Source organism: Pleurodeles waltl, chromosome 11 (assembly GCF_031143425.1).
Source record: "Pleurodeles waltl isolate 20211129_DDA chromosome 11, aPleWal1.hap1.20221129, whole genome shotgun sequence".
NCBI classification, from domain to species: Eukaryota; Metazoa; Chordata; class Amphibia; order Caudata; family Salamandridae; genus Pleurodeles; species Pleurodeles waltl.
In genome coordinates, this window is record NC_090450.1 from 25,548,559 (window position 1) to 25,570,831 (window position 22,273).

The 22,273-nt window shown below is 43.7% G+C and overlaps 1 protein-coding gene across 2 annotated transcripts in view; it reads left to right on the plus strand.

Annotated features, from left to right (window-relative positions):
• DIS3L2 (DIS3 like 3'-5' exoribonuclease 2) overlaps nucleotides 1-22,273 on the plus strand; it is a 714,887-nt gene that overhangs the window by 398,822 nt on the left and 293,792 nt on the right. For both annotated transcript variants that reach the window (XM_069212876.1, XM_069212877.1), the window contains one exon: nucleotides 20,950-21,062. In XM_069212876.1, the coding sequence (XP_069068977.1) occupies nucleotides 20,950-21,062 (113 nt within the window). The remainder of the gene's footprint in view (nucleotides 1-20,949; nucleotides 21,063-22,273) is intronic.

A 22,273-nucleotide genomic window follows, 5' to 3' on the forward strand; every position in this document is an offset into this window, starting at 1 on the left:
GGACTGATGTTCTTCACAGGCCCTGCACCCAGGTGATGTGAGCACAGCAGTCGCTGCTGTCGATGGCAGAAAGTTTAAACAGTTTGCACCAGTGCCAAGGCAAAGATCTTTGTATATCATCTTTTCTGCAGGATCTCTGGACCATTTTACTCTCCAGTGTGGCTCTCCCATATGGTTTTGAAAAGTGTTTATTAAAGTTCTGTTACTCCATATATAAAATGTAAAATGAAATATATTAACCTTTCTGAATTCTAATGTTCACAATAGCTGGGTTATACGAAAAGAATCCCGCCTGAAATATTTACCATCCCTGAAGCACTGGTACCTATGTACGAGCGACTCTCCAGCCTGGGCTGTTCTCTAACCCGGATAGTTCTTATAAATCTCTGAAGCAGATTCCAGAATTCTTGGCCCTTTCCTTGGCTTTTTTTTGAACGAGCTTCAGCATAGGCACAGTTTCCCATCTAAAGCCATGCAGCCCCACGCTACAACTTACTGTAAGACGTTTATGCCAAAATTTTATTATAAGACCTCAGTGATCGATACAACAGATACAAAATTAGCTTCATCTTTTAATAGGGAATTCCGCCTAGAAACAGAGTATGACAAAGTTTTTCTTTTCGTCCCATACGATTGTGGTGGGTTTGGTTGAGCTGGATCATGACACTTTGATGCAAGGATGTGCAGAGGGGTTGAGGTTGTCTTGTAGACGTGAGTGCAATTGTTAAATGTAATACAAACTTTATTGTGAGCCGTAGAGTGGTGGCATCTGCATTTCAACACTTTCAAGAGCATGACTTGCATCCCATAGATGATAAATGCATTCAAACCGAGCTCATGTAGGTTTTCAACGCTGTTGTAACTATTAGGCTGTATAAGCCGGTTGATGGTCTTTTCACTGAGATCCTCTTCCAACTTTGTTGTTGATAATATCTGACAAATTTGCATTGTGTGACTCTAAGTTTGGCCACCGGCGTATGACAAAGTGCAAAGTGAACGGATTACTAGGCAGACATAATCTAAGCTTTGGCTACTTAGTAATATTCTAGATATTGTTTTACTCTATTTTGAATATGTTCTTAAGTTTGATCTACTCTGTATCCACATGTTTGTCTCCTTCCTTTATGTTATCATGGACTAGTATTATTTATAGAGTGTATCATCACTCCAAAAGGTATCCTGGCACTGAGGAGCTTCAGCAGGAGTACATTAAGGGATGAGAGATAAAGCCCAGACCTTAAATGAGATGGTTTGGATGCTCTAAGACAGGAGCGGTGGTTGTCAAGTGATCCTATGTCGATGGCAGAATGTTTGCTGCTAAGAAGGAAAATGAATGGCCAAAGGCTCAAGTGAAAACAAAAGATGGAGAGAGGAAATGGGAACAGCAGGAGGGTCTCAGCAACCGAATGGGGTTATGGTGAGAAAACTTGCCCTGTAGGTATGATGGCACGTGACAATAAAAAGTCTAGTGTGCAGGGCGTAAACCTTGAAAATTAAAAGTTGAGACACTGGGAGTCAGTGGCAAGCGGAGAGATGATAGGGGCATGCGAGGAAGAACGGAAGTCAGCCACGAAACCTTGAATGCACTGAGGACATAAGACCACATAGAATGGGTGACTAAGAAGTAAGAGGGTCAGTACGCCAGACAGGAGAGAACAAGGGCCTAAACTACAATTTGAGAAGCTAAGAGAGGACGGAAAGGAAAGATTTTGCGAATGACGCAAATTAAGTGAAAGCAGGGTGAGGGTAATTTAATGATTAGGCTGCATAGATGAACAGTCGACGAAATGAAAGCCAAGGTTCAGAAATTCAGTTACCAAGGTAAGTGTGTTTCTTAAGTGGACATGCCACCAAAAATGTTGCTAGCCTGAGAAATCCTTTCTTTCAAGAAAGATCTCTGTTGTATCCCCATTAACTTTGAGAGTATTGTAACACATCCGTGTCAGAACTGCAGTAACTAACTGAGAAAGGAAATGAGAACACACATCAGACATGGTGCAGTCTGGTCTGGGAAGGAGCTAGGTGACTTCATCATAGAAAACCAGAGTGAAACCCAAAGATGTAATCAAGATGGACGCGTCCATGTTGAAAAGTGTAGGGCTGAGCAAGGACCCCGGGTGGACTCTATCACGCACAGGCCAATGGATCCGGTAAAGGGGTGATGAACTGCTTGGCTGCCTTTGGTTAGGTAGGATTTACCCCCAGACAGGGGCCTTGTCTGTGACCTCGTAGAGGGTACTCCACACAGTTGTGAAAATCTGCAAGTCAGATGAACAGTGAGGGAATGAATTTCAACCGGAGTGTCTCCTCTGCAGGAAATTGCTCGAATGACTGAGTGATTGCAGTGAGGCAGCTTTGAAAATGGTGTTGACCTCCAACTTGCTTATTGGTGTAGGGAATGTGAAGGGCTTTGTAATCAGTGGGGACTATCAGGGCACTCCCTATAGCCAATGCCTCATTAGTCCAGGGCTCTGTGATGACAAAAAAAAAATCCAGCGGATGGTCAGATATGGGTTCGCGGATTTCTCTACTATTTGCTGCGTGAGCTGTAATTAACCAGAGAACAGCAGAGCGATGATTCACTGACAGTGGGCATGGAGAGAGGTTTGAGATGTCAGTGAAGAGAAGGAATGCTGTTGAGGGAGGTGCAGGGGACAGAGCAGGGATGGTGCTGTGACTGACAGCATGGCTTGCACTGAGCATGGATGGGCGCAGGTGGGCTTGGCTTTGGGATGCCTTTGGTTGTGCTTGTCTGCTGCATGTCCACAGCAGGGTCTGGTTTTAAACGCCGGGCGCATTGATGTCTGCTGGAGCAGGACAGGGTGGAAAGTGCTGGCTAAAAAAACTCCTGCAACAATACCATGTAGTGAAAAATGGTTTAATAGTTTATTTGATATATTTTCAAATAAACTGTATCATTATTTTTTCTTATTTCCTTTATTCTTAATATGAATTTTTCTACATCCCTTGGAAACACCGATTTGTTAATATTAGCAGGCATCTACAATTTTATATCCAGTAGGAGTGATGCTGGATCAGACTTCTGTGGCCGACTGTCTGAAAGGATTTTGCAAGTGCAAATCCTGCGATTTGGAGAATTATAACAACCTCAAAATATTTGTTGATAGCCAAACCCCTAGTTTTCCAAATCACATTTAGGAGGGATCTTGAAAAAGACGCCCCCTTGTGCTTGGATTTCTAATTTAAATGTGTCAACAATTTGTAATCACCATTGTGGTCACAAACCATTGAAAATGTACTGCGTCTCCAAAGGAGGCGTGTTAACACGTGTGCAAGGGGTGGGGAGAGGGTGTCCCTGTACAATAGCTTCCCCTTTGGAAATTGTCAGTCCGCCTTGAGGGGAGTAAACAATGGTCCAACAGACTTTTTTTTTTTTAAGCAGTACCAGTTCCGTTAAGTAACATGGACTTCTTCTAACAAAATGTTTCCCACTTGGGAATGAGAATGCAGGGACTATATACTGCCCCTGTGTTTGTAGCTAATCACTCTTGATTGAAAATAGCTACCAGCCTAATTAATATTTATTAGGCAGGTCGTTCTTCTGCCCCGTGACATGACATATTGCGTTTTGCCCTATTAGTTTATAGATCACGTTGCAAAATTACCGCCAGGTTGCAAAATGTTGGTGCGCAATTTGCACCCACTATGTCCAACCTGTGTGTTACTGTACCTGGCCCTCTCTTCCGAAAAGCCACTCATTGCTTCAGGAAGCTTGTCTTCAGTTGATTTAGTATAAAGTCTAACATCAGTGACAAATATTTGGTCTTTATTTCAAATACAGCCCGTGGTAACTGTGTGTAGTGGCGGAGCACTGTCTCTGCTGTCGCGTGGAAAATCTGGTAAGTAGATTGTAAGAAAGCGAGTTAAACCATTTTTAACAACATTCTATTAACTCATTAATAAACTACTCCTCTGTGTGAGCTGACCGATCGTCAAGGAGCTACAAGTCTGCTATAAGTTGCAGGGACTATGTTACTCTCCTGTCTTTTCAGAAAAGCATATTTAGGACAATAACTTAGTCAGAGATCTGATCAGGTTTCCATCTCCAGCTATGATTGTGAGTTTACTATCCCCATCAAGCATGCATCTGCTCAAGTGTGATAAAAAGATAGATTTGCAGTTGTTGGTTTCATATGCAAGCTTGACCTGGTTTTACAGAGCTGCTGGGTTCATCTGATATTCATCCCACACCTTATGTCCATTTGGTTTTCTTCTAGTGGAATCTGCTCCATCTGTTTTCTTTTCTTATTACTTCTTTGTGTTTCTTTGGAGGTGGTGTTGCATTATGGAAGGCTGTCCATATAACTGAGGTCCAGTCTCCTGAGGAAGTCCCTGATGTCATTTGATTTTCTCAATTCCCCGATCTTGTGTCATGATAATCATTCTGACGATACTTACCCAGCCACATCTGTAGTTGTTCTTGTCGAGTTCAGGTTGCAACTTCAGAAACAGTGTTCTCTATGGATTGTTTCCAAGTTGAAGTCATCTGATAGATGATGTGTAAGGTAATAACATCTACCTATGTAGATTTCTTTTCTTCCACACAATTTGCTGGATGAGTCTCATATGATAGTGTTGGAGCAAGTCTATGATGTATGAACCAGGATCTCTGTGTCTAGCTGTAGCACATACCTTGATCATTGTACTCTTTACATTTCCATTAATGAAAGAAATGCGCTTCGGAAGACACTGTTGCAGGAGACATATTAGGTCATCCCAGTCCAGTTTTTCAGGGATATTCAGCAAGGCTACATGGTCTCCCATGTTTGTTTGGCAAGTCCGTATTGGCTGTGTACATCAATTTGACTCTGTATTTGGCCCTCGTTGTGTCCCTCCAAGGATGCGACCCTGTTGTCCATTGTGGAAGCTATCTTTGTGACTTCATCAATTCTAGTGGGCCCTTCTTAACATGACTATCTAATGTGTTTCTTTTCTGAATCCATCTAAGGGGGAATGCAGCTTGCATCTCAGGTGCTGGTCCACCTGTCACAACCTTGACAACCCTTGTCATATGTCAGTCTTACCAGCAAGTGGCTTTCCCGATGAACGAGCTTCAGCCTTGGGTTGTGGTAGATCACACTGCAGGGTGCATACTGCTGTGTTTCTTCTGGCAGATGTTTTTGGGCATCTGTTGACTGTCCATCTTCTGCCCTTCAAACTCTGCTACTATAAAGCGGATCCAATATCCTTTCCCTGACTTTTCTCTGGTAAGCAGGGCCAACTTTCTTGATGCTCCTCAATCAGTAATGTCCCGAAGATGACTTCTGATCTAGCTGGAAAGTTAGGAACGTCAACAGTTTAACACTAAGGCAGTGTCCTTTGTCTAATTAAAATAGACTGTATTGTCTATCCACAACTTGTCATGCAGAATTGTAATTTTGACCAAAGTCGATTGTTCTGTGTTTACACGAATTAGTACTTTCGATGTTACTTGTAACTGTTATCACTTTTGACAAAAAGAACTTCATTTGTTTTTTGGAATATATTCAGCCCTTAAAGTTTCTGTCATCTAGAATAACTATTTGTGTATCAGCTACATCTGATTTGAGGCATTTATCGTTATTGAACTACCAGAAACCATCAGAATATGTTCTAAATTGTACCCTTAGTGAACCGCTCTTTTTCGAACATAATCACTGGCTGCAAGCATCTGTCAGCCTCACAGATACATCGCTGTGAGCAGAGGACTTCTCTCTCCTGCATTCATCTCACGCTTACTCTGGCTCAGCGCTGACCCACCAACTGCTCAACCAGTCACCACAGTTCCAACCTCTCCATCAATAGCTTTGGTTTTACTGGTAAGCGTGCTGCTACTTTCACTGCAGCCCAGTGCATTGGAGCATATTATCTGCTCGGGTGAGTTTCCATTTGCTGTGTTTTGTTGGCAGTCCCAGTGTCATAATCCCAATCCTACATTCCTCCCCTTATCATTTGATGAAGACACTTTCACCTGCTCTCTGTATTGAATGTTACAGTTGGGACTGAAAATTGCAATAACCCTGTGGAACATGTTAGTTAACCTGTTGGTTATTTTAAGTAAGGGATAACCTTCAGGACTCACCATCTGAATACTAAGTAAGTTTGAGGAAGTATTTGCTACTTTTCCCTGTATATTTCTGAGTGCGATACCCTTTATTGGTCATAGATCAAACTGACAACACTCTTATACTATACTGTTGTAGTGTACAGATGTTTACTATAGGCTCTACTTACCTTAAGAAGCACCCTTATGTCCAAAAACACAAATGCTAAACCTGTACCTATTCGTTTGGACACCTCTCGTTTGTACATTTTGGAGTGAACATGTTCTACCTTTATTTCTAAGTGCCAACATTTTCTAATAAAAAAAAAGTCAAAAGTGGTTGTATTGATTAAATAATTTCTTGCATGGTCTGCTTTTCTGTTAAATTGAGGTCTGGGTCCTTAATTTATCAAAATGGTTACACTTGAGTACATTTAATATCCATATATTTAAAAAAACAAGTGGTGAATTTTAAGATTTTGCTCTGTTCTCTCTTTAATATTACTACCTTGTATGGTCAGGACAAATTCACACCGTGTCCCTTTAAAGACCCTCGAGACGGTGGGATAGTCATAGCCCCTATTGGATGTTACTGTGTTGAAATGGAATCACTAAGTGTGAATACTGTTAGTCACCAAGGCCAACCTTTAACAGGGCCATGTTCGAGCACTAATTGGAGCGAACAGTGTCTGGTTTCCACGTCTTCTATTCCCACAGGGGACTATGCAGTGACATCCAATGCATAGCTTGCCTTCTCCAAGTCTATGCAGGCAAGTGTTCAACAGAGAGAATATTGTGCGCCAGTGTCCTTCCCAAACTTCTGTTGGACTGTAATCTGGTCAGGCATATTATAATTGGCTCCTGGCATGCTTTGTGATCTCCTGCCATGTGACCTTTTGTCCAGTCTTCTTTTGGAAGTTGTTTGTTTAAGTGTTAAGTCTGGGCTGAATCTCCTTGGGTACCAACAACTGATCTCTCTGATTCTTCCACGAGAGAGAGAATCTCTGTGACTTAGAGCAGGGTAAATAGTTGCCACTGGAAGCAATACAAAATCCAAGTGTTAACCATGAGCCAAAGCTTACTATCACAATGGCTTCCTTGTGGAAACCTCGGATGGAAAATGTAAACCTGTTTTGAATAAAGGTCTGGCTTTACCCTTCTTTGTTTGATAAGTCCATCTTACACCAGACATAGATGTCTTCTTGAGTTTTAATGGAGAGTAAGTTCTAGGTACATATCTTTTTTAAACAAATGTTTTTATTGGGTTCTCAACAAAACAATGATGGACAGATTGGCTGATTGTAAATGAGTGTCTGCCGGGGAGTCCATGAGACTGCCACTTTGCCTTAAGGGATGAGAAGTCCAGGATGTGTGTGCCACAAGTGGTCATGACGTGTTGTCTGGCTGTCAGGCGGGTCAGTGGTGCGTACAGACCATGTGTCTTGAGAGGAGGTGTATTTGGGTAGAAACTGGAAGAAGGTGGAGACTAGGGCGCTGCTCGGTGTAGTTGGTGCCAGGGCTGTTCTTGTGGTGATGCGGATGGGTGGTGAGAGGGTCCTCCTGGGGAAGAGGGTGTGGGGGGAGGGCAGTCATTTTGTAACTAGTCCCAGAAGGAGGGGGGAGGAGAGCCTGACCTCCAAGGGCCTGTCATCTCAGGTGGGTCGGAGGAAGTGGTTGAGGAGGGCGTCCCATTCTGTGGATATGAGGCGTCTACAGTGAGGCGTCTACAAATGCGCTGGACCTATTCAAAGCGCAGGGCCTCCCCCGGCACTATTTAAAGCTTCCAACATGGGATGCTGAGGCGATCGCCAATGGAGGGTGATGGCAAGCTTAGCTGGGAGTATAGCAAAGCGTGCCCTGCCCGCTATCTTCCTGCCGTGTCTAAATACACCTAGGGCACTGGTTCTCAGCCTTTTGACTCCTGTGGACACCCTCCCAATCATTACTCGAATTCGGGGACCCCCAATGAATGACTATTGGAATCTGGGGACCCCTACCACTGAGTCATTACTTCAAGCAGGAGACCCTAGCTTAAGCATTTTCGACGACCAAAACCACAAAACAATGCAGAAAAAATACAGAAACATGCATTTTTCAAACAGATATACAAAATATGTAATCATTTATTTAATTCACAAACAAGTATAAAAAAACAAAATTTTAATGGGATGATTGGACCGTTTTCAAATGAGGCCACTAGTCATCCATACTACATTCGGTCTGATGCACTTACACGGCTTCCACAAATCAAAATGAGGACACCGGCTTAATTTGTAGCCTCCAGTTTTAAATTCCTTCACATTTATGGAACATCGTAAAATATTCAGATATACATTTTGCTTTTTAAAATGTATATACCCATTATTGATCTGTTAATATTGTTTAATTTTGTAAATAGTCGCGGAGCCCCAGGGGGTCCCCGGACCACAGGTTGGGAACCACTGACCTGGGGTGCAGGACTCCCACGTATATTATCTGAGAGTTCTGTTAATTCACAGAACATCTCATAGATTGCTGGCCAACACGCAGAAAGGTTGGGTCAGGGCCACAGAGTTCTAGATGCATACGTTCATATCGCCCCCCGTTCTCTACTTGATACCCCAGTTGACCACCACATACAGTTAGACTGATGGTGGGCACCGATACAGTGCCTCAAACAGGTTTTAGGAGCTACTTATGGTGGTCACTTAGTAGAAGGCTCTCTGATGTAAACCTGAAGACCTTGGAAGAGAGCCTGCTTTTAGTGCCTGTTGCCCCTAATGACTGTGGTACTAGCTTAGGAATTGTACCCTAATGTGACATTGGCGACGCGCACTTCAGTCTTATGCATCCTTGGCCAAGAAGCGTACCCACGCCGTTTATGAAAATATATTTGAAACAGTTTTTTAAATTAGTTTGAAACTGACACTGCTTCAAGTTGGAGGGCAACTTTTGTTAGTATTTTATCACTAAATTTGGTAACTCTTATGCCATCCTGGTGGGATAGTCTCAAAGGACTGGGCAATAGAGAGAGGAGCCTGTTAAGAGTGCCCTCTGTCCCCATTATTGTTTGCACTGGCGATGGAACGTTTAGCCTTTCCAACTTGAGAGGTGATGCATATGATGTCACTATGCGTGGATGAAAGTTCAATATAATTTTGTCAGCCGGACAGAGCAGCATCATTGATGAGGCGCAAAGTAAATAGATGCGAAGCAGTGTCAGGACTCTGGATTAACAAAGAAAAGAGTGTGAAATTCCCTCCAGGGGCCCTGGAAGGCATATCTTGTGAAGAACTCCTGCAGACAGAACTAAAATGGGAATCTGAAAGATTCCAATATTTCGGTTTACAGACAGCACCCACTGGGGAACAGCAGTACAATTATAATATGGTAGGGTACTTTGGGGCCATTGAACCGCAGTATAGATCTGGAATACACCCCCCCCCTTGACTGTGATGGGTAGGATAGCGGTTGCTAAAATGGTGCTTCTGCCTGCATGCCTCTTCATGTAGCGGATTACCCTTGGTGGTATTCCAAGGCGCTAGACAGCCTATTGATCTCCTTGGTATGGGCACGGAGAAGAAGCATAGTTCGATTATGGACATTAAAAAGAAACTGAATGGAGGTGCACGGATGTCATTTAGGGGATCGCGGCTGCGACATCTGGCTTTCCCGATGCCATCTTTGAAACTGCCATTGAGACCCCTGGCCTCAGAAATGTCAAAATCAGTGCCAAAAACAGAGGCTGCTGCACACTCCTTTTTGTGTTCATTTTCATTATAATAGTAGTGAATGATATGTGAGTATTGTCTATTATTGTAATAAAAATTTAGCACAGTTAGCTGGAATGAGACCTTTTAAACCAACTTACGTAAGTGTGCATACTACAAAATGAGTGTGCATATGTGAGCATTTGTGAGCGTGTGTCTGTGTATGGAGGTGTGTGTGAGGGAGTCAGTCAGGGAGTTTGAATATGTTAGATTGGTTGGACGAGTAATTATGATTGATTCAGAGTGAGAGACAATGAGTGAGTGAGAATAAAAGTGCTTACAAGTAAGTGTGAATTAGTGCAAGAGATTTTGAGAGTGTAAGTGAATGTGAGTGAGCGGGAATGTGGTGATGTGCTTGTGAGTCTGTGCCTGGCATATTCAACATAATTCTTCTCTTACAGAAACACCCATGGCAAAATACTGGGGTTGGCATACTCGAAGCAATTCTTAACATGACAGACACCTGTGTCTAAATCCTGGCACGGGCAGCAATTCTTGGCATAATGGGCATCCGTGGTAAAATTCAGGCATATTGGAGGTAATTAGTGCACGAGGCACCCATGGAAAAATGCTGACCATGAGGCACCCATGCTAGTACTGGCACATTGGAGGTAGTTCCTGGCATAATGGACAATAATCTGACAAATGGGAGGGTGGAAACCGTGGCAAAAGTCTGACCGTGGCATTCATAGGTAATGTTTTGGAATAGTTTTCTATGGCATATGTAAAGGACACACGGTAACATTCTGTCACTGGAATATTAGGGGCACGAATGGTATATGGGGGATCCGTGACAAAATGCAAGAACAGTGCAGGTAATTTTTGACATGAGGGCCCATAGAATACTTCCTGTGATGTCATTTGGGTCAAAGGGTATGTGATGTCACTTCCGCTACCCCTGGCATGTTAGTGAATCGACATTCATTTGAAGGGGATTAGGACCGTCCAGCCTTGGAATTATATTATATGGCAGCACACTTACTACATGCAGTGAAGTGTTGTGAAGACTCAGAGAATTGGGAAAAGTTTGCTTCGAGGGATGCTGGGAGAAGAAGTGCTGCCACGCCCCCCCCCCTGCACCCCCCCCCCTGCACCCCCCCCCGCACCCCCCCCCCATGAAAGGTGATGCCACCACTAAGGCGATTCCACATATAGTCTGACGGAGATGTAGGATGTGGGATGTCGTGGTCAAGAAAGTACTGAAGCGTACTCCTTTGAGAAGACTGTTGAATGTATGGTGGTTGCAGCCATTCATAAGTCCCGGGGTATGTCCGTGGCAGGTTACAGCACTGGAGGTTCGAACAAGCTGGGAGGCCTTCAGCGGGGAGAGGACTTTATAACATTTGTAGATGACCAGGTAATGTTTGAAGTGCGACAGGGGAATTCTGCAGTATGCAAAATAAGTATCACTGTAGAGAGCTCTGGCGAGAGTTTCCAAACACCACTGAAGATTCTGCTATAGTGGAGGGATTTCTGGATCCAGGGCAATGTAGAAGAATATTCTCCCAGCTCTGTAGAGCCCTCCAGTGTGATAGACACAAGGAACCCCTGTGGGTTACGCAACTGTGGGATGCAGATATTGATGCACCACGAGAGATGCTAAGTGGGGGCTAGCATGTGCCCAGATACAGGAGATGTCCACCATCGCACGATTTCAATTGATAGTTTATTTACTTGCCTCTCACATACATGTCGTCAATAAAACTGAGTAAGATGTGCTGACAGGACCCTAAGTTGCCCATGTTGCTCAGAACAAGAAGCAGGATTTTTGTGTATGACTTTGGCGTGTCCTAAGTTATCTAACTGTTGTAGGGGTACGATAAACAAGATGGAAATAACTACTAATTTGAACCTACAAAATACAGAAGTAATGCAGCCTGGTGAACATACCCAGGCCCATGAAACATTAGATTCAGTACAGGTTTGGGACCTTGGGAGCAGTTCAGGCGAGCGCACGAATAGTGATCACATGGGTTCATCATATATCATCGGTAGCAGCTCATTGGGAAAGAGACGGTATCGAGTGGTCCTTAGCAGAAGAATTTAGAATGCGAGAGAAGTCTATGGACGAACTGGCCTTGTGGGTTGAAATGAAGCGTGCATTGGTGGGGGGGAGAGAAAAATATATGTATGACCTTCGCAGGAGTAGATGATATTTACAGGTCGAAGGAGGTGACGAAATGTACGAAGCAACAGTATGACCAGGGCTGGACTTAATTAAGGTATCTGAAACCAGAAAAGAAAATGCATCTAAAAACTGTAATTACTTGCAAGTCACTTTAATACTGGTAATCAGTGCACTGAAGACCTTAAATAATTGACGGAATTTGTACAGGAAAAACTAACAACCACCACGGTCTGTTATGTCGAACACCAATAAAAACATTTTACAAACCTTTTACGACAGCCAAAACAAGGACAACTCTGAGTCTTTTTTTTTTATGCTTCCTCAAAAGAATAGACCTGTACAGAGGTTCTTTGTCTCTTTTCATTTACTGAGGTTTGTATTCTGTTTGCTTTTGGTGTTTTCAGGTTGTTTCCTTTCCAATCTACGTACTGCAGAGTCTTGTCTTCCGGCCCACAGCTTTCCTTTTTGTTTCACTGTTCGCGATGATTTTCACTCTAGCTTTTAAAAAAAAAAAGATCTTTTAAGCATTTCTTGAGCCCTTTCGAATTTTTCCTTGGTTGATCAGGGAGACGAGTTGATATTGACCACAGTGGCGGGTGCTGGTGGTGTCTGTCACTTCTCCTGAAACGTCTTAATGTGATTTTTTTTCACTATGATGTTAAACTTTGTGGTTGGTAAGGTGAAGCTAACCTAGTAGCTTGCATCTTGTTCTGCCTTCTAGAATTTTTTTTTTATTACTCTCATAAAAAATATTACATTCATGCACTTGGGACTGATTACTTGAAATGACGGCCACAGTGATTGCCTCCACCTCTGTCTCGTGTTTGTTGTCATCCAATAAAGTTCTGGGACAACCAAGACTTCCAGGTCCTTAGAACAACTCTTCATAAAACCTTTTCCAACTCCTTCTTCGGCATCCTACGTCCACTGAACTCCTGTTGTGTCTGAACATCCAACTCCAATGGACCATTGGGCATCCACAGAGTCCTCAGTGCCAACTACACTCAGGAGGTCATTAAGAGTTTGGTGGGCGGAAAAGGCCACCCGCCAAACTCCTGCAGTCAGGTTGCCGCCAGTGCGGTTGCCTTCCCGCGGGCCCCATTAGAAGTTCCCCGCTGGCCTAGCGGGGAACAGCCTACAACATTGACACCGGCTCATAATTGAGCCAGCGGCAATGTTGCGGTGCATAGGGGTAACCTGTCGCGCTTTTCACTGTCTGCAATGCATGTTAGTGGCTGTAATTAGGGCCCAAGTGTGCTTTGTCCTTTCGTTTGGATGTTCACATTAGATGTATGGACAACTCTGCTGCTATTTTAGGAAAGACTGCGTTTGTCAGACAGAACTTTGAAACCCTTTTACATTTCCTACCACACAATATCTTTCAGACTCTTACCTAATAATACAAAATGCCATTTAATCCTGCGTAGAGTAAACCAAGAAAACTCCAGACCTGCCAGTTGTCCGTCATAGGGTACACGCCCCAACCCTTGTGTTTTTTTGTCATTTTCCACACATCCACGCTGAAGGTTTAACTCTGCCAATGTTGGATTTTTTAGAAACCTGCTAATTCGCCGGAGCTGAGTCTGTGTTGCTTTATTGTGCCTAGTCATGCCTCGTGCATGGCTTGTTCTGTACAGTTCAAATGTCTGTTGCAAATGCCTGTTACTGCTGGCATAAGACATGTTAATGAAAGCAGTATAGCAGTGACTCAGCATATGAACTTAGAGCCTTAAAATACGATGCAGTAGTATATTTTTCTGTTGCTTCTCAACCCATGCCACTTGAAACTATCTACGTAATGCAGTTAAGTTGAAAATAGTCTAATCATCTGTGGCTGTCCTGTATGATAGTTTGTGTAATGAATGATGGGTTTCCATCTGTGTTGGCACAGTATTTGGAACTACGACTCATAATACTTCTAGTGTATCTCTGACTTACTCAAGTGGTAACCAACCTGCCGTCTTTTAGAAAGATTCTTGCCTCTCCCTGGTTGTAGGAGCATGGTCCGGACCACCAGCATCCGAAAACACCAGTTAGGCATTGACAGCCAAACACTCAACACATTGTCTATAGATACACGTCTACCTACAGATTTGAGATGTGCTTGTGTAAGGGCATATACTGTCCATCGTTCCCTTAAACAAGTCATAAAACGGTGCATAATGGATGAGGCTGAAGAGCATTTTGGAGAAGTCTTTAGGTTTGCACTATATGCATAATGGCTCAAATAATTGTCGTGGAGGCTTACTTGGCTGGCAATATAAAATCCACCCCTAAATTAATGCAAAGCTGGCCCTTCCGTGTACTGAAACTGGATTAGCCTCAAGGGTAGTAAAATGTATAAGTATACTCGAGAACTCTCTAGTTCGAGCTCAAGAAGACATATTTTCATGGTGACCTTAAACTCTGCCTTCCCAGTGCCAATAAAAGGAACAAAACCTGAGTTGGACTCACTGAGAGAACATAAAAGTGATGGGTTTTGACTGTTTCTTCTCCAAAAAGATCAGTTCATCCCAACCTGTTTCACATATGCCTCAAAAAACAATCTCAAATACGATGTTAGCCGTGTTGGCTTTAGCAGGGTACACTGGTCTTGGAATGCAGGCCTTGGTAAACCCCTTACCCTTGGGAGACTTCTCCAGGCAGGTATTATTCTCACTTTGGTGATGGACTTTTCCTTAACTGGGTCTCATCCTTTGCACATAAAGCAAGAGTATTGTGAGTGCCTCCACCTCTGTCTCGTGTTTGTTGTCATCCAGTAAACTTCTGGGACAACCAAGACTTCAAGGTCCTTAGTACAACTCTTCATAAAACCTTTTCCAACTCCTTCTTCGGCATCCTACGTCCACTGAACTCCTGTTGTGTCTGAACATCCAACTCCAATGGACCATTGGGCATCCACAGAGTCCTCGGTGCCAACTACACTCAGGAGGTCATTAAGAGTTTGATGGGCGGAAAAGGTCACCCGCCAAACTCCTGCAGTCAGGTTGCCGCCAGTGCGGTTGCCTTCCCGCGGGCCCCATTAGAAGTTCCCCGCTGGCCTAGCGGGGACAGCCTACAACATTGACGCCGGCTCATAATTGAGCCAGCGGCAATGTTGCGGAGCGTAGGGGTAACCTGTCGCGCTTTTCACTGTCTGCAATGCATGTTAGTGGCTGTAATTAGGGCCCAAGTATGCTTTGTCCTTTCGTTTGGATGTTCACATTAGATGTATGGACAACTCTGCTGCTATTTTAGGAAAGACTGCGTTTGTCAGACAGAACTTTGAAACCCTTTTACATTTCCTACCACACAATATCTTTCAGACTCTTACCTAATAATACAAAATGCCATTTAATCCTGCGTAGAGTAAACCAAGAAAACTCCAGACCTGCCAGTTGTCCGTCATAGGGTACACGCCCCAACCCTTGTGTTTTTTTTGTCATTTTCCACACATCCACGCTGAAGGTTTAACTCTGCCAATGTTGGATTTTTTAGAAACCTGCTAATTCGCCGGAGCTGAGTCTGTGTTGCTTTATTGTGCCTAGTCATGCCTCGTGCATGGCTTGTTCTGTACAGTTCAAATGTCTGTTGCAAATGCCTGTTACTGCTGGCATAAGATATGTTAATGAAAGCAGCATAGCAGTGACTCAGCATATGAACTTAGAGCCTTAAAATACGATGCAGTAGTATATTTTTCTGTTGCTTCTCAACCCATGCCACTTGAAACTATCTACGTAATGCAGTTAAGTTGAAAATAGTCTAATCATCTGTGGCTGTCCTGTATGATAGTTTGTGTAATGAATGATGGGTTTCCATCTGTGTTGGCACAGTATTTGGAACTACGACTCATAATACTTCTAGTGTATCTCTGACTTACTCCAGTGGTAACCAACCTGCCGTCTTTTAGAAAGATTCTTGCCTCTCCCTGGTTGTAGGAGCATGGTCCGGACCACCAGCATCCGAAAACACCAGTTAAGCATTGACAGCCAAACACTCAACACATTGTCTATAGATACACGTCTACCTACAGATTTGAGATGTGCTTGTGTAAGGGCATATACTGTCCATCGTTCCCTTAAACAAGTCATAAAACGGTGCATAATGGATGAGGCTGAAGAGCATTTTGGAGAAGTCTTTAGGTTTGCACTATATGCATAATGGCTCAAATAATTGTCGTGGAGGCTTACTTGGCTGGCAATATCAAATCCAGCCCTAAATTAATGCAAAGCTGGCCCTTCCGTGTACTGAAACTAGATTAGCCTCAAGGCTAGTAAAATGTATAAGTATACTCGAGAACTCTCTAGTTCGAGCTCAAGAAGACATATTTTCATGGTGACCTTATACTCTGTCTTCCCAGTGCCAATAAAAGGAACAAAACCTGAGTTGGACTCACTGAGAGAACATAAAAGTGATGGGTTTTGACTGTTTCTTCTCCAAAAAGATGAGTTCATCCCAACCTGTTTCCCATATGCCTCAAAAAACAATCTCAAATACGATGTTAGCCGTGTTGGCTTTAGCAGGGTACACTGGTCTTGGAACGCAGGCCTTGGTAAACCCCTTACCCTTGGGAGACTTCTCCAGGCAGGTATTATTCTCACTTTGGTGATGGACTTTTCCTTAACTGGGTCTCATCCTTTGCATATAAAGCAAGAGTATTGTGAGTGTCAGCAAGCAAGTCTGTTATTTTAAACTGGATCACAAACCCAACCTTATTGAGAATGAATGAATGGATAATTTCCAGCATCTGAGCGAGTGGTTCAGATGGACGCAGAGAGGAACTTACTGGATAAAGGAAAAGCTGTCCGTACTCGATATTTATGAAAATGACTGTAAGCAGATGACAGAGACACCAAAGGGAGCTAAGTAGGACTAATAAAGGGTCCTTAAGGGTAAAACTTGAGACCATGTCCTGTCCAGAAAGCCTTCACTTGAAATCCTTCACGCCGAAGCATACAAAGGTTTGGCTTCAAGGCCAAAATGTCTGTAGGGGCAGAAGAACCCGGCATTGGGTGAAACATCTGCTCATGGCACCAGAATACAGAAATAAATGTGTATTCCTGGAGGATAATGCATAAGGTGGCTATGGTCCCGGAAATGACTTCACTGAGGGGAGTGGGCCTACCTCCCCCTGGTGGGAGTACTGACCCCTGTCCACCAACCCGAGGGGGCTAAAGCAGGTGCGAGAGGTGTACAGCCAGGCAGGGGGATGCTATGCTGAGGTGTTGCCTGTCAAATTGTCGCCCTATGTGTGACGCGGGCAGCGTCAAATGAACGATTGGTGCATCTGAATTACTGGTTGAGGTTGACACCAGCTGTTGTCCACTTTAAAGAGCCTCGATATATACAATAATTCCTCCTTCCTCTGCAGATGGCGGGGTATGAGATCTAGGTTTCACAGCTGTTTCTCCTGATATTGGTAAAGTTCTTATCCCATTCTCCTGTGTGCATGTTTGAATGCAGTGAAGGGATTGCACCCTTTACTAAACCGTAGAAGTAAAAAGCACATGGGATGGGTGCCGGGGGTAGAAGTGCTCGGACCAGTCCGTTCATAGTAGGTTTTAACTCTCAACCTCTAAAAAACTGAGGTTACGAATACCCCTCTATTTTTTGGGTGCCGGATTCTCTACTCTAGATTACTGAAAACTTGGCCGCCCTTGAGCAGAGGCATTAACTTCTGCTCTAAAGCCTATTCAGGGATTGGCTGAAGGACAGCCTGTACACATGTAATGTTTACACACTGTACGCCACCATGATGGTATGGTCACAGTGAAGACAAGGCGGACCTCACTAAGGGGCATGACACTATTTCTGTATAGAAAACTCGATTTTTTTTCAGATTGGGAATTCCCCTTGTTAACATTTGATATGTTCTTGCTTGTTTTTCCAGTTGCAACAAACCACCCCCTCTTATTATCTCATTGTTTCTTGTGCATCCAGATCAATAAATAAAAATAAACGCATTTTCAGTGTGAGAACAGAACTAAGCCATGGAGATCCCTCCCTGTGTTTCCTGGGTACCCTGACAGGTAGGGGTATCTGACCAGCCGGGGAGGAAATGTGAATGCACGTTCAGTAAAATAGCTGCAAGACATTTCTGGTCCTTCCTTCTGCATGTCCAGAGGACACGAAGCGAGACAGGCGGGCCAATGCACTTGCGTGATCCCTCGACGTTCTTGACGTCCGCAGATCCTCTCTACGTGCTGATGCTGAAATGATATGCGCATATTGCATTGCCGAAGACCTTTTCCGCGCTTACGCCACTCCGCTACCGGTTGGTAGCCTCTTAGGATCATGATGCTAAATGTGACCTGAAGGGTTCGTTACCTTGGAAATGAAATCCTTGTATGATTGGTTTTAGAGTGGACCAGTAGCGGAGTCGTGAAGCAGTCTGAAATTGGGGACAAAGCCTGTCATTCATAGTCCACGGAATTCTGACCGACATCAAGTGCTTGAAAAGCGAAAGGAGGGAAGAGACGAGTTAAAAGCAGAGCGTTTCAAGGAAGGTGGAGGAAAGCATTCTAATTTGCTCGCAAGCGTCCTGTTCCATTGCAGGGAGCCTGCCTCTTGGCAGGTCCTTGTTTCGCTGTTGTTGTAGCGTTTTAAGTCATGCAAAGGGATGACCATGTTCTAGCTCCCTACTGATTTATGAAATATCAAATATAACCATCCCAGGAGTTGGGAAGCATTACATTTGAGTTGGAGGTGCTCCATGGTTTTTACTGCCCAGATTAGCTATGAATCACAAAATCCATCTCTGGGGTGTCTGGGGGTTCACAGCTCACAAAAGTACTATCTCTTTGCTTCAGCTGAGCTTACAGGAGGTCTAGGGTCATCCAAGGCAGGACTGATGCATAATTTGATGAAGAGGACAAGAAAAGAGAATGTTAAAAGTTGGTGGGAGTGATTGAGTGAAACCAGCAGGACACTGGTAAGAACCTGGGCTCCTTGACAGAAAAGTTCCTCTCCTTTGATACCTAGACGACTGTAACATGAAAGGGTGGTATTTATTTCTAATAGCTAAAAAAGGTTTCTTACTTACACCATTGGTTCTCAGCCTTTTGACTCCTTCAGACCTCCTCCTAATCATTACTGGGATCCGGGGACCCTCAATGAATTGGAATCTTTGGACCCCACCCCCCACTGAGTCATTACTTGAAGCAGGAGACCCCAGCCTAAGCATTTTCGATGACTTGAACCGCAAAACAATACACAGAAAATACAGAAGCAAGCATTTTTCAAACAGATATACAAAATGTGTAATCATTTATTTAATTTACAAGTATAAAAAATCAAAATTTTAATGGGAAGATTGGACCGTTTTTAAATTCAAAGAGGCCACTAGTCATCCATACTACATTCTGTCTGATGCACGGCTTCCACAAATAAAAATGAGAACACCAGCTTACTTTTAAGCCTCCAGTTTTAAATTCCTTCACATTTATGGAACATTTTAAAATGTTGACATTTACATTTTGATTTTTTTAAATGAATATACCCATTATTAATCTGTTAACATTGTTTAATTTTGTAAATAATGGCGGACCCCTTAGTAGGCTTCATGGACTCCCAGGGGGTCCCTGGACCACAGGTGTGGAACGACTGACTTACACAATTCCCAACAAACCCATTGCGTCGTCTACAAAGAGTCCATACCGCTACAGTCTACATTCTAATCTATTGTGTTATGATCGTTTATTCCGGGTCATTTGCACCCTTCAGGAGCTGATGATGCTCCAAGTGAGTGGATCTAAGGTGCTGTGGATGTGTCTGCAGAAGCACTGCATTGGGCCCTCACCCTTTCTACACCTTGAATTGCCACCAGACACCCAGTACATCAGGCCTTGCTGTATAGTGTTTGTTCGATCTGCAAATAGTGCCATGAAGGCAGGTCATTGTCCTTTCTGTCCTCAAAGCTATGGAATCCCCTTCTCCCCTCGTCTCGGCTGTGTGCCGTATCTGAAGCTGTTCAGCAAATGTGGAATAACGCACGGTTTCCAAAGTAATCTATAATTCATGTGGCCGCTGCAGTTGCAAGCATCATGAGGTCATTAGTGGCCGCAGTGTGCTTGAAAAGCAGCCTGACCATGAAATTGACCTGCTGAAGATGAAGATCTGCCTCCACAGTTGTCCATCAGAAGCCGCAAATGGACCAAGATTCATGGTCATGAAAGTGGTGTGAAGCTGCAGCTGCTCTGGGAGATGTGAAATGCATCACTGAATGAGAATCATGGTGGGCAGACAACCTAGAACCCTTGCCCGCCTCATTTCTTGCCCCCTGAATTGCATGAATCTAGATAAGTCATCCATTCTCTTCAAATCTTTGACTTCAGATGTTTCATTGTGCGGCTACCTCACTCCAGATTCATCCAGTCGGTGCTTTGCAGAAGTCTATAGATGAAAGGAGCATGATATCGTGCATTTTTCAAAATAAATACGCATTTTTCTGGAGGTGAGATAAAACATGGATGGAAGTGCCGATCCCATCTCCACCCCCACCATTCCCCAAATCAACTAGGGAGATCACATGCAAACAGATTATCACTCGACTCTTAACAGCCTTGATTCACTTCTTACCCTCATGCTCTTGTTTGTGCATAAGGCACTCTAGATATAGTCAGCCTCTTGCAGATGTACCAGGTGTCCGACTCCCTCTGTGTGCCTCACCCAACCTGTTTAGAGTCAGCTATGCACCTACCACGCTAGGGCATATGCTACCCCAGTGGATGGCACCGGGGGGAGACACTGAATTAAAAAAAGAAAATACAATGAAAAGTAGAAGTTGTTGATCAAGAAATGTGTGATGGGATTCCAAAGTATTACTTTGAGAACTATTTCTGGGGATGCTAGGTGGCTGCATTGATTGTCTTTTGCCTGCCCATCATTTAGGTTCCAGGATTGCCCTTAAAGCTTCACATTTCACCGATTTTCAGAGGTGTATGGACGTAGAATGGCCGCTTGATAAAGCACAGCAGAAATCCTAGCATCCACAACCTCTGCATGCATCTATCAACATGATTAACTAAAATGTCTCACTTTCTCTCTTTCAGGAAACTTCGAAGTCGGAGTTCACATCGCAGATGTGAGTTACTTCCTCCAAGAAGGAACAGCTCTGGATGAAGTAGCCAGCAGTAGAGCCACCAGTGTCTACCTGGTCCAGAAGGTAAGGCCAGGCCCGGGACACTGCAATGTGAACATCTTCCTGGAGACTTGCTTGGGGTCTGCTGTTATCTTTCCAGCCTCGTTTTATCCCTTCTATCAACATGCTTTTGTATTCGTTTTTTTATCTACATTGGTGAAACACTAGTTATGTGTTATAAATCCTCCTATGTACATACATATCCGCCGCAGGTATAGCGTGCAGGTAAACGGCTCATGCCAGGAGAGATTCCACCACCCCCCTATTAATGTTTGTGATTGACACAGTTTGAGACCTGTCATGAATTTTTATTCTCTCCCAACATCTGTGTGTAGAGAGCTGTATTTTGTGTTTGAGTAGCTTATGTGAGCCAAGCAGGTCAATGTATCTTTTCATATCTGACAGGAAGATGAGTTTGTATTTGATGAGGAAACCTAGGTTTTCCAAGTTGATTTCTGGTGTGTTTGAGAACAACATTTGTGTGGAATTTTTCAATTATATTCTCATTAGTTTTTCTGCAAACAAGGGTACCTCTGGTTCCAGTCAGGTAGGACTAAGGTTCTGTCAGTTTCCTGTTAGTGAACAGTCTAGATCATTGCAACACTTTTCATCATCCTTGGTCACTAATATCCCTTCCTACTTTGAGAACCTTCTCAACTTTGCCCTCTGGCCAACCACGCTTGTGCCAACGCAATGTTTTTTTATCACTGTGGATGCTGCCTGTCAATTTATGAAGCAAAGGGTTTCCACTTATTTTGTACACTGGGATTTTTCACTTAAAAGTGCCCTTTGTTTGCACTTTATACTGTAAGTCTCACTACCCAGATCTGGTAAACTCGCGGTAATTTGGACTGAGCATGGTAACTGCCAGCATCCACCTTTTAAGACTGAGCTTCTGCGGCACAGCTGAGGTAAGAGGCATTAGCCTGGTTAAACATGAACTTGTGCATGCATGGGTACGGGCTGGGCATGTGAGACTACCATTGTGTGAAGCCCAGTAATTCCACACAGTCTGGTGCAGAAGTGACTTTGCAAGGATCAAGTTAAGTGCTATAGAGAGGAGTGTCTCATGATTGCCCACGAGGGGACCTATTTGCATGCACTTCTTCTTTGTGGTGCCCCAAGAATGGGCAGGTGCACCATTAACCTTCACCCAACATGGCCTGGGTGGCTGCAGAGGGTACAGGAGCCCCTTTAGAGGTGAATTTGAGATCCTCACCCTAAATCTCCCAGGG